The sequence below is a fragment of the Suncus etruscus genome, chromosome 5 (genome assembly GCF_024139225.1).
Source record: "Suncus etruscus isolate mSunEtr1 chromosome 5, mSunEtr1.pri.cur, whole genome shotgun sequence".
In the NCBI taxonomy this organism is placed as follows: Eukaryota; Metazoa; Chordata; class Mammalia; order Eulipotyphla; family Soricidae; genus Suncus; species Suncus etruscus.
Genome location: NC_064852.1, coordinates 2,816,479 through 2,829,745, shown reverse-complemented (window position 1 = coordinate 2,829,745; position 13,267 = coordinate 2,816,479). Strand labels below are relative to the sequence as shown.

Below are 13,267 nucleotides of genomic sequence, written 5' to 3'. Positions count from 1 at the left end.
GCCAGAAGGTGTCTGGCACCTTGGGCTGGAACTGGGCTTCAGACAGCCACACCACCTCCCCAGGGTGCCCCCTCACCTCCTCCAGAAGGCGGATTCGCTGTGTCAGGAGCTCCTCCACCTGCTGTACCTGCCTCTGAGCCTCTTCCTTCACCCGCTGAAGCTCGGAGCCCCCTCCTTCAGCCAGGCTCTCCACGGCTTTGCTGTAATGAGGGAAGAAAATGGGAAAAGGCCTGTGAGTGAGGGACAGGAAGTTCAGCAGCTCCGAAGCAGGAGTTTTGGTTGGTCACTCCTCCCATGGATTTCTGCTAAGCTGCTTTTATTTCTTTTTGATTAATACTTGTGATTCAAAAATCTATGTAATACAAGATGTAAACATTCATAATGCTCAAGGCCAATAAAGATGTTAAAAATAGTAAGAGCAGGGGGCCGGAGAGCTAGCATGGAGGTAGGGAATTTGCCTTGCATGCAGAAGGACGGTGGTTCAAATCTCGGCATCCCGTAAGTCCCCCAAGCCTGCCAGGAGCGATTTCTGAGTGTAGAGTCAGGAGTAACCCCTGAGCACTGCCAGGTGTGACCCAAAAACAAACAAACAAACAAACAAAAAAATAATAATAATAATAATAGCAGGTGCCAGAGTGGTAGCATGGCAGTAAGGCGTTTGCTTTGCATGTGGCTGACCCCAGACTGACCCAGGTTTGATCCCCAGCATCCCATGTGGTCCCTCGAGCCTGCCAGAGCTAGAAGTAACCCAAGCACTGCCGGGTACAGCCCGGAACAACAACAATAATAAAAGTAATCTCATATTAATAATAATAATAAGAGTAATTTCATAACTCAGGACAACTAATTTTAACATTTTAGTAGAACCTTTCAGCCATTTTCTACAGAAACAGAGCCTATCTGTGATCTGACCATGTTACACAAAACCCTCTAAACATCATGCTATGTTAATATAAACCTGTCATTTCTAAAGGCTACATGTTAATTCACTAATAAAAGATATTATGTTAAATCAACCCCCTAGGTTTTAAATGAGGGGTTCAAACAAGGTGGTGCTGGAAAAGGGACACCACATGTAGTATCAGGGATGGAACCCTGGATCCCCCGTAGTTTCATTTCCATCCCTGGCTCCAAACCCCTATTTTTTGGAACATTTCATTGTTTCTGACTTTCTAAAATTGTCCCATTATATTTGGAAAGCTCTGAAAACGGTACCTACTACAAATGAAGTATTCAAATTTTGTTCGCATTATCATTGATTTTATAGGCAATGGTATAAGAAAACAATGCTTCTGTGTATATTATCTACTGATTTTCTTAGGGGCCAAGTTCCTAGATGAGGAATTCCTGGGCCAAGGGATAAGTAACACATTTAGTTAGCTTGCCAAATCTCCCACCAAGAAACTTCTCACCAAGGTCCACTATTTTATGGGGGTTGGGCCACACCCGGAGGTGTCAGGGGTTACTCCTGGTTCTGCGCTCAGGGCTCATTCCTGGCAGTGCTCAGGGGACCACATGGGATGCCAGGGATCAAACCCAGACAGGAGCATGAGGCAAATGCCCTCCCCACTGTATTGTCTATTGCTCCAGCCCTGCACCAAGTTCCACTTTTATGGGGGAATTTAGAGAGCACTTTGACGACCAGCATGCCCATTATATAACAACAGGAAATCTGTGGAAATACAAATTTATTTTGTTGGGTTACACCTTATTGTACCCAAAACAAAGATCATCCCTGGCTTCTTTGTATGTTTGTTTACAACTTGGATTTACCCCCAAACAGAGATTGAGATGGTCTTCCTTGGAAACCTGGCAAGCAGGAGAAGCTCCATACTAGCTAGGTAGAGGACTGCCAGACTATGTGGGTTTCACCCTCAGCCTGGTCTGGATTATTTCTTGTGCAACCCTGATTCAGACTTGAAAATAAGGTGTGTGGGGTAATTTTACAACTGGTGCCGTAACAGGGACATGAACCCCTGGACCCTCAGATGTTGTTGGGTTACACCTTATTTTACCCAAAATATGCTTTGTTGACCGCTAATAGAAAGAAACCTAGCAGGATTCCTCTGCAAGCTAGAACTACTATGGGCAGGGGGCCAGCAGGGAGAGAAGGCATCAGGCCATCAGCCACCCCACTCTGGTTTACTCTAGTATAAAACACAGTGTCCCTTTGCTAGGCTTGACAGGGTGGCCTGCCACAATCAGCCACGACCTTTCATTCGGCTTCCCCAACCTTCAAAGAGAAGCAGGGTCACACCTGAATCTGTGAACACACTCGCAGCTGTTCGCACCCGATTTCTCAAATATCTGCATGTTGGCAGCAGCAGACTAACACGGGAAATGGTTCCATCTTAAGCTGGTTGGTGGTGGGAACATTGCACGGGTGAAGGGGGGGTGTTCTTTTTTTTTTTTTTTTTTTGATAACTAAAACCTAACTACAAACATACTTGCAATCATGGTGCTTAAATAAAGATATTATTTAATATATATAGGGGCTGGAGCAGTGGCTCAGCAATAGGGTGTTTGCCTTGCACGCAGCTGAGCCAGGACAGACCTAGGTTCAATTCCAAGCATCCCATATGGTTCCCCAAGCCAGGAGCGATTTCTGAGTGCATAGCCAGGAGTAACCCCTGAGCATCACCAGGTATGGCCCAAAAACCAAAAAAATTAAATTAAAAAATTATATATATAAAGCTGGTTTCTCAGAAAAAACTGCAACAATGGCAAGAGAGCTAGTAGAGCAAGTTGGCGTGCCTACTTTGACTATGGCTAACCCAGGACGATTTCCCCAGCATCCCCATATGGTTCCCCCTCCCCCCAAAAAAACCCACCAGGAATGAATCCTGAGCACGAAGCCAGGAGTGAGCCCTGAGCACTGCAAACAAAAAAGGAAACTGCAAAGGAATAAACCTCGTCCCCACCAGCCTCCCAGGCCCTGCTCTGGGGGACCAACTGTCCCTCCACACAAGAGCTACATCAGCAGATATTCCCGGGGCCCAGGCGGCATGGCTCTGTGACCAAAAACAATTGGGAGCCAAGTTGGGCCGTCCTTGCTCGCTTCCTGGGGCTAGTTGCCCCAAAATAAAGACTTGATTCAGGTCTGGATTCCTTGTGCCACTAGCTCGCAAAAAGCCTAGCTGGGTCATGATGTCATTCGAACGAAATGTGAACGATAGATAGGAAGAACGTGGGCCCAGAAGCCAAGACATCCAAATTCTTTCTTTCAATTTTTTTTAAACTTCAATTGATTGATTGATTGGTTGGTTGGTTGGTTGTTGGGCCACACCCAGACGCTCAGAGGTTACTCCTGGGTCTGCACTCAGACATCGCCCCTGGCAGGCTGGGGGACCATATGGGATGCTGGGAACTGAACCCAAGTCATTCCCAGGTCAGCTGTGTGCAAGGCAAATGCCCAACAGCTGTGCTATCTCTCAGGCCCCAAGACATCCAAATTCTAACTACTATGTCCCTGCAGCGTGGCTCTTGGCAAAATAACCTCTTGTCCTCTAAGAACAAATGGGCTCCCATGAGGAGGTCAGAGTCAACTCAAATCCGGGTTCGACATGCCAGCCTGCTGCTGTCCCACGCACCCCAGCCATCGTGGGCACTGACCTGCAGAGCTACTGGAAAAGACCTTGTTCTACCCTCTTCGGGCATCTGGGTGGAAAAAGAACATGCCGCTGGCCACTCTGACCACTTCCTGACTCAAAGCCAAGGCACAGCCTGGGCCCCCATGCCTTCAACTCATTTCCCTTTTTGGGGGGAACTTTAAATGTTTTATTTTTATGTTTTTCTCAAGTGGATCTTCTCTTATTGATCTGGTGGCTCCCCTTCCCCTCCCGTTTTTTTTTTATTTTTTATTTGGGGAGGTCTTGAGCCACACCTGGTAGCGCTGAGGGGTTCCTCCTGGCTCTGCGCTCAGGAATCGTTCCTGGCAGGCCTTGGCAGACCATATTGGCCACATGCAAGGTAAATGCCCTTTCGCTGTGCTATCACCCCACAACTCACTTCCGGATAACCTCCTCTGGTGACTCAAAGTTCCACAATCCTTTCTGTCACCTCTACAGTTGTTATATTCAGCTGCAAAACCCCCGCCCTAAAAGTTCCTGCTCTGGCTTTAGGTAGAGACAGGGATTTCTTAGTCTGGATTTGCACTACCTACTCAGACACTTTGTCCCCAGCACGCCAGAGTCACCTGGAGCAGGAGAAGGCTCCCTTGGTGGCCCACCATCACCCTACCTCGTTCCCGTCAGGTATACTCACTGGCAAGAGACTGAGGCATTTAACAAGCACAGGTTTGTTATTTGCATTTCAGTTATACCAAAAAAAAAAATCTATTCCCGATAATAAATGTTCCAACTCGCCATGTATTATCTTCGTATTTTACAGTTACTGTAGCCATAAAATTTATACTCAGCACTATGGTACAATTTTCCTCTGCTAATGCAATTTATTACTTTTGTCTGTGTTTTAAGGCTACAGGGATAAAATTTACTCCGGATAATATGCCTTCTTGTGTCTTTAATATCCCCTTATTATTGTACTAGTGAAAAGAGCCGCGGTAAGTCAGCAGATGGGCACATTTACTCCACAGCAAGTGAGAGGGCTCTGGAGCCAGCCTGGTCCCTGCTTCATGAGGAGCCTGAAAAGTGTCCCCACATTGCTGAGCCTCCATGTTCTTTTTATTTCTGTAATGGTTTTTGGGCCACATCTGACAGCGCTTAGGGGTTACTCCTGGCTCTGCGCTCAGAAATCGCTCCTGGCAGGCTCGGGGGATCAAATGGGATGCAGGGGATCGAACCTGGGTCTGTCCCTACTGCTGTACTATCTATCGCTCTGGCCCCACAGCCTCAGTGTTCTGCTCAAACAGAATGACTGGCCTGCCGGCACCACTGCTGTCTGTTTACTCCCCCTGCCCTTCCTTTCCCTATAGAACCTGGCCAGCAGGTGAGAGAGACAGCAAGACTTGAGGAGGTAAGGTGAAAAGAAACTGATTGAATCCAACACGGCCTCAATACCAGAAAGAACCTTCTAGAAGCACCACCCTTGCTAACTAACTAGCCAACCCTTTTGCTATCAGCCTTCCTCTGGATTTCCAGGCTAAAGTTGTTCTGGGAGAAAGCCAGGGCTTTCCTGCCTATTCTCCTCACAATAAATATATATATATACACAAACTGTAAATTAAGGAAAAAGTAGAAAGATTTTATTCTTGCCTACCAACAAATGCTTCATCTCCCATGAAACCCTTATTTGCAAAACAGTCAAATGGTGTGCCATCCGTTAGAAGTTACTGGGACAAAGAAAAGCGTGTTCTGCTGGCAGAACCTTCTAGAATCCTGGCCCTGCCACTGACCCCAGATTGTACACAGGAGCAAGAAAAGGTTCTTGGCCTAAGTCACTGTGGGGAAGAAAAATAGGGAGGGAGGAAGGAAGAGAGGGAGGGCAATCTCTGAGCACCACCAAGTGAGGCCCCAAAGCTTACTTCTCCCAATGCGGGGGACAGAAGGGGACCGAAACCTAGACTGGCCAGAAGTCCAAGCCCTAAGGGCTAGTCCCGGCCACCCGATTTCCTTCTGAGAGAGTGAGCCCTGGCCTCCCGCTTCTCAGGCCAAAACTCCCTCCTCTAATGAAGAAGGCTTTGCTCAAGGTTCAGCTGGTTCCCAGGTCAACCGTGAATGCCAGTGGGTGCAGAGTGTCTTGCGGACTGAGGGTGTGTCACAAGAGGCCAAGCGACCAGGGATGATCAGAGGCGGCCACAGGCAGCCAGACAGGCCCCGGCTCTGGGAATGATGGTCCTGGGAGGGAGGGAGGAAGAGCAAGAGGTGGAAAAGGCTGCCAGAGGTAGGTGGGAGCAGCAGGGACTGCACTCTGCAGGCAGATGACTGCGCGGACACATTGTGCTTTTACCAAACAGAAGCTTTGTGGCACCCCACTTTTTAGAACACGCTGTGTCTGACGCCTTTTGATAATTCTTGTAGCATTGCAAAATGTTTCCTCGCTGTCTACGTGATGGCATTTGATTATTGCTAAGATAATCCTCCACCAGCGAAGCGACTAGGTATGGCTCGCCAAGGACTCAGCTCAGGTGATGGCTCACATGTTTTAGCAATACGGTGTTGTTGTTGTGTTTTGTTTTAATTAAAGTCTGTGCACTGTTTAAACACAGTGCTATTGCTTGCTTAACAGACTCCAGTATAGTAGAAACAGAACTTTAACATGGGTACAGGGAAACCGAATACTTGGGGAGCCGCTGCCTCCCAATCTCACAAGTCACTTCACTGCAGCAGTCTGGAAATAAGACCGCAGTATGTACAAGGCTACGTGTGAGCTGTTAGGGACAATGCGGAAAACTTGGAGCACCTCATTCTTAAGAAAGCGCATGGCCTGAGCCCCCACCTGACGGCGATCCCTCCCACCACCCCAGAACTAAGCATCTTTCCCCAACACCCTCTCTCTCCCCGTCCATCTGCGCTGCCAATCTCTCCCGAAAACTTTCCACTCATCCCCCAGATGGTCGCCGGCTCCTCCGACCAAGAAATTCTTGCACAGCAGCCACGGTGACCTTTTCCGAAACAAGTCCCTGATTGTGCCTGATGCTTCAAGTTCAGCTTCATTTGACCTTAGGAAAAGGCTCAAAATCTTGAGCCAGCCTCAAGATCCTTTCTAGACAGACAGAGCCCCCCACATCCCAATTGGCCGCCATTCGCCACATCTGCATATCCCCTTCTCTGTCGACACCTTTTCTCCAGTCTGTAGATCATCCATTCCTAATTAGCTACCAGGTATCAACCCAAAGGCTGCCTCCTCTGGACCACATTCCTATAGATGTGTTTTAAAAAATATATATTATGAAATATATGTATGTGAAATATCCTAGGTTAACTTTTCTTCTATCCAGGTGTGAAACCGATTTCAAACTCAGGCCTCTTCTATGGAAGACCTACATCCAATCTCTGCACTAGATCTTTCTCCCTTTGTCCAGCCATTTTATATTCATATACCTATTAACCTTCTTTTCTATAAACTCTCATAGGCCCCTTTACTTTCCTCCTAACTCTTTTCCCAAATTTTGCTTATACCTTTTTATTCTTAAAAACTGCTTTATTTAAACACCATAGTTTACAAGGTTGTTCGTAAGTTTTCTTTTTCAGCTACAAAGTTGTTCAGTCAGATGGTGTACAACACCCTTCGCCAGGGCATATTTCCTGAGACCAGTGTTCCCAGTTTCCCTCCTATCCTTCCCCTTGCCCTCTCCTCTGCCTGCCTCTATGGAAGACATTCCTATTTCCTCTCTTTCACTCAATCTCTCTCGCTCTCTCTCTTACTTTTTAAATTCAGACACTGTTGCTTGCAATCATGTTACTGAAGGGGTGCCATGAATATTGCTTTCCCTCCTTTCAGCTCCCACTTCTTGTCCAGAGTGATCACTTCCGACTCTCATTGTCACAGTGGTCCCTTCTCTGCCCTAACTGCACTCCCTGCTTTTTGTGGCAAGGTTCCTACCACGGCCTGGTCCTCCTGCCCTCATCTCTGTTCCCTCTGGTTATACAACTTATCGCTGCAAGTATTTTATCACCCTCACTCCTGAGTCCATTTGGATCCCCATCCACCCCCAGAAGCCTAGCCACCCATCAGCAAAAATACTTTCAGGATATACAAAGAAAACCACTCTCACACAATTGCGTAGTGTTTTTGCACACTAGCAGCAGGGAAGTCTGGGTTTCTATGTGTAGGAGTTTGGTAAAATCAAGTCTTACTGGCCGTTTGCAACAGTCACAGCGCAGGCTCGGAAGCACACGCTTAACTGGCAGGCCTGGTAAAGCCGACCTGGCTCCCCACGGAGGCAACGATGTGCTTAGAGGAAAACCATCACCACAAAACAGAAAACTTGCAACCCAAGTTTATTTGTTCATTCCTTCGCACATTTGTGCAAGAGATAAAAAGCACAATGGGGGGGGGGGGCGCGCGATAGCACAGCGGTAGGGCATTTGCCTTGCATACAGCCGACCCAGGATGGATGGTGATTCGATTCCCGGCATCCAATATGGTCCCCCGAACCTGCCAGGAGCGATTTCTGAGCACAGAGCCAGGAGTAATTCCTGAGCACCACCAGATGTGGCCAACAAAAATAAATAAATAAACAAATCATAATGTGTGTAAGTAAAGCAGAGGAACCAGGACTGGAGCCTCCGGTCCTACTGCAGAGCCAGCAAGCAGTCCAGCCTCCTGCTAGGCCCGGCAGCCCTGACAGGAATTAGCAGGCTCTGAGCAAAGCAGATGGGCCTGATAGACAAGGCACTAGCTCCTGCCCGCCGTCATGCGCGGTGCGACTGACTCTGTTTCCAGGATGAATGAAGTCTCTTCGGGGAGCTGCAGAAGGACCCGGGGTGGGAGAGTCCTAGAAGGTCTCATGCTCCCTTCAGACACAATCCAGCCACCCCCCGCTGTCCCTGCCTCCCCGACAGTCTGCTGACAGGCCTCGACTTCCCCTGCAGAAGTGCCCGGTGGGAAAGTGCCTTTTGGCAGAGCTGGGGTGTGCAGCCCAGGCACACATGTCATCAGTGTTTCTCAGTGCCTGGAAAACTCATGGAGTCAGAGGCGGTCTTCTCGGCACTGTGCTCACTCATCAGTGAAGGGCCGAATTAATTCCTCCACAAATTCATTAATTAATATTATAGCTTTCCTTTTTTTTAATAGGCACTTTTAATAAGCACATCCTTTAAACAAAACACTATCATGAAGGCCCAATTCAATGCATACAAAAAGCAGAGAAAGAATGAAGAGCCTTGGGGCCGAGTGATAGCACAGTAGTAGGGCGTTGCATGAAGCCAACGTTCAATTCCTGGCATCCTATATGGTACCCCAGCCTGCCGGGGCGATTTCTAAGCAAAGAGCCATGAATAAACACTGAGCACCACTGGGGTTGGCCCCCCAAAAAAATCAATAAATGAAGTTTTTAAAAAAAAAAAGAATCACCGTGGATGAAGTCTCATCCTCTTGGCCAACTCATCCCTCATGGGATTCCCTCAAGACCTCCTTAGGCCTCTTCGAGGTTCCAGAGCTGTTTCCTCCAGGACAGTGAATGACACTGAGGTAACTAGCAACATGAGTGGATCAAGACACATGCAGAGAAACGAGGTCAGACACAGATGCAGAGAGGATCTACGCAGCACAGACCCATCTACTTCAGTCGGCTTTACAGACAGGCTACATCTGGCCAGGGAGATCCTGGGGCGGGGGTGTGTTTATCTCAGTGGAAAAGGGGTAAGTCCTAGGAGCACAAAAATGACTTCTGTGGGTGCTGGTGACGCTCTAGTTTCTGATCTAAAGGATGGTACCAGCAATGTATCTGCTTGGCGAAAATATATCTTGCTATATATATGCTTGAGATCTGAATGTGTGCCAAATGTTGTAAGTTTATTGAGAAATCATTTTGTTTCAAAAAATAAAAAACCTCCTTGGTGTTCTTAGAGTCCAGTGGAGAAGAGATTGGTTCTGAAAGCAAAAAGTTTCTAAATCAGAGCTGCAGAGAGCTCCAACGGTAAGGAGCTTGCCTTGTACTCAACCAACACGGGCCCATCCCTAGCATCCCAGAGTAAATCCTGAGCATTTCCCAATTTGTTTTGGCCCCAAAACAAAGTGTTCCAATCCACCCCCCACCCGGCCGTGGCCCCACCACCAGGTCCACTGGATAAGCTGCAAGCTCGGGCCGGGTCTCGGCGACAGGTACTCACGAGGCCTTCAGGAGCAGCTTTTCTCTCTCTTGGAGCTCCCGCTTCAGACTTTCCACTTCCACCTTGAGCTCAATGTTCTTCCAGACGTGATGAGAAGAGAAGAGAAATGGCATTAAGGGGCCTGTTACACTCGCAATCCAGGGGTCTAAGGGTGGAGGTAAGGGAGGCATGTTGAGAACTGTGGCGGAGGGAGGTCAACACTGGTGGTGGGAATGGCCCTAATTCACTGTCACTATGTGCCTGAAATACAACTGGGAAAGACTTGTTAAAATGCCATTAACTCACATTAAAAAATAAAGTTCTGCCTTATATTGCTTATATTGTCTCCCTACCAATTGAGAAATAAAAAAGAAAGTGGATGGGACCCAGGGACCAAGTGGTCTCAGGAGCATTGAGTGGAGATAAAAAATGGTCAGACCTAAATACCCAACCCAGAGTCAACAGCAATAGAATCCAGAGACCCAAACTACAACCAGCTAAACACAAAAGAGGCCTGTTACTCTAGCAGCCCAGGGGTCCAAGGGTAGAGGTTCGAGATGCATGTGGGGAACTACGGCAGAAGGAGGTCAATACTGGCAGTGGGAATGGTTCTAACTCACTGCCACTACCCTATGTACCTTAAATACAACAGTGAAAAACTTGTACTTCATATCGACTTCAATAAAAAGTATTATCGCCAGAGCAATAATAGCACAGCGGTAGAGCATTTGCCTTGCACACGGCTGACCCAGGACGGACCTGGGTTCAATCCCTGGCATCCCATAAGGTCCCCCGAACCAGGAGAGATTTCTGAGCGCATAGACAGGAGTAACCCCTAATTATCACCTGGTGTGGCCCCCAAAATATGTGTGTATGTATGTATGTATGTATGTATGTATATATATGTATGTATATATATACATACATATATATACATACATACATATATATACATACATATATATATATAAAACAAGAGGCCAGAGAGATAGAATGGAGGTAAGGCATTTGCATTGCGTGCAAAAGGACAGTGGTTCAAATCCCGGGATCCTATATGGTTCCCCAAGCCTGCCAGAAGCAATTTCTGAGCATAGAGCAAGGAGTGACCCCTGAGCACTGCTGAGTGTGACCCAAAAACTAAATAAATAAATAAATAAATAAAACAAAAAAATGGTATGAAACACAGGACAGGCTAATGTCTATCGCGGGGAGACCATTTACAGCACGGGCAGCATAAGAGGCCCCTAACAGGCCGCTGGTAGATTCACAACCTTGTTAGCCGAAGGCCAGAGGGAAGATGGGGAATAGTAGACCCGGGTGGTCTCAAGCTCCAGCCCCGGATTCCAAGGGCCTTGGAACAATTATGTAAATGTTCCGAGCTCCTAACAGCCAGAGCCTTCAAACATCCAGGCATAAATGTCGTACAAGTGAGGCTGATTTAAAAATTGTTTGCCCTCCACCAAGCAAATTTACAGGCAATTCTGCCGTTTGCTTCTGCCATTTGCAGGCAATTACTTCTGGTTGTTTACCATCGTGCATGCGGTGGTTGGAGCAAGTGGATGTGCTGCCACTTAAAAATAAAAGGAAACGTGTAAATGGGTAAGTGGGAGGCTGCAACGCAGCCACTCTCATTGGCCAGGGAGATTTCGGGGCACTCCCTTTCAAGAGCCACCCCTCAAACAGTCTGCAGCCGCTATGCTGCTGGGTTCTCTCGACTGGAACACAGCAAAACACTCATAGCTTGGCCTGATCACTCGTGGGGGACTCCAAAGACCGAATCTTGGGTAAACAGACATAGGAGAGCGTGAGGCCGTGGCAGGGCTCTCAGGCCACCCCACCAAGGCGCCTCAGAAGAAACATTTGGGGAGATCAGTGAGTTTGGGCAGAGTAGAGGCAGAGAAGTTCTGAGCAGTTCGAGGACTGCAATAAAATCTAAAATTTCTCTGAAATCTGTCTCCATTTTTACCTCCATGATTCATGCCCATTTTACGGACTACTCCACAACGGGTGCACAGTATTTTAAATAAAAGTACCATTTCCTGCAATGTGCCACCTCAGAAGAAATACCTCCCTCCTTCGGCCAAGCAGCTGTGGGAGGACAAGTGCCTGAGGTTGAAAGGTCGGCCAGTGGTGTGTAAATAAAGATATTAATAAAGAAAGAAAAAGAAAGAAAGGTTGGCCAGAATGGAGAGGCCGGGAGTAGGAGGGCCTGGGTTCAAATTGTGCCTCTACACCATCCAACAAAAACTGTCGTTAGCCAGGGGAAGGCCACTGGCTCAGTCCTCACTGCAGCAATGCTGCTGATGGGGCCCGTGACTAGCCAACGCTGGGCAAAGCACCGAGGCCACCGCAGCAAAACAGGCACACTCAGGCCTGGCCTTCAGGCTCCCTGCAACGGCAGCACTTGTGCTGGTTACTGTCCATGAAAGCAACGGGTCTGGGGGCGAGAAAACTGGCTTCACCTTCCCCGACCTTCAGTGTCAAGTGCAAAATAAGCCTGCCTGACATCTGAGGACAAGGCAAATCAACAAAAGAGAAGAGCCGAGGGCAGAGACCAAAAGAAAGGCGCCAATGTCCACCAGGACTAAAGGCGTCATGAATAAGGCAGCACCTGATCTTGGTAGAGTGGACACTGGGGACAGGCCCAATGTCTTCAACTGTGGTGGGGTTTTTTTGTTGTTTGTTTGTTGGTTGTTTTGTTTTTGGGGCCACACCCAGTGGCATTCAGGGTTTACTTCTGTCTGTGTGCTCAGAAATCACTCCTAGCAGGCTTGGGGGCGTATGGGATGCCAGGGATCGAGCCCAGGTCCCATCCTGGGTCAGCTGCATGCAAGGCAAATGCCCTACCACTGTGCTATTGCTCTGGCCCCTCAACTGTGGTTTTGCAGAAACTTCAGAAAGCCCTCTGAAAGACGACACTCCCTTCCCACCTCTGAGGAGGGCTGAGAGCTTCTTTGAAGGCGCTGATATGTATATTCAATCACTTTCTAAGGAACCAACCAAACCTTGGCCTAGAAAGTTTACAGGGATAGAAGCCAACATGTCCAGTCAGTTTTCTTTACCCAACAGAAGTGATCCTTGAGAGAAGAGCCAAGAGAGAGCTATGACAATGGCCAGGTCACCCCCTGGCCCCCAAAACACCACCTCTACCTCATGGGCCCGAGATAATACAAGGAACAAAGTGCTTGCCTTGCATGCAGCCAGACCCAGTTCTACTACTGGCACTGTAGATGGTTCTCTGGGTCACTCCTGAGTGAATTCTGGCAAAGAGCCAGGAACAGCCCCCAGAGTTACACCAGATGTGGCCCAAGTCCCACCCTGCCTCCCTTCCCGGAAGGAAGGAAGGGAGGGAGGGAGGGAGGGAGGGAGGGAGGGAGGGAGGGAGGGAGGGAGGAGGGAGGAAGGAAGGAAGGAAGGAAGGAAGGAAGGAAGGAAGGAAGGAAGGAAGGAAGGAAGGAAGGAAGGAAGGAAGGAAGAAGGGAGGGAGGGAGGGAGGGAGGGAGGGAGGGAGGGAGGGAGGGAGGGAGGGAGGGAGGAAGGAAGGAAGGAAGGAA

At 48.3% G+C, this 13,267-nt stretch overlaps 1 protein-coding gene across 1 annotated transcript in view; it reads right to left on the bottom strand.

Annotated features, from left to right (window-relative positions):
* Positions 1 to 13,267, bottom strand: part of CDK5RAP2 (CDK5 regulatory subunit associated protein 2) — a 186,699-nt gene that overhangs the window by 157,491 nt on the left and 15,941 nt on the right. Inside the window, exons 3-4 of the mRNA XM_049773793.1 lie at positions 9,735 to 9,811; positions 77 to 200 (exon numbers count right to left, since the gene is read on the bottom strand). Coding sequence (XP_049629750.1) covers positions 77 to 200; positions 9,735 to 9,811 — 201 coding nt within the window. The remainder of the gene's footprint in view (positions 1 to 76; positions 201 to 9,734; positions 9,812 to 13,267) is intronic.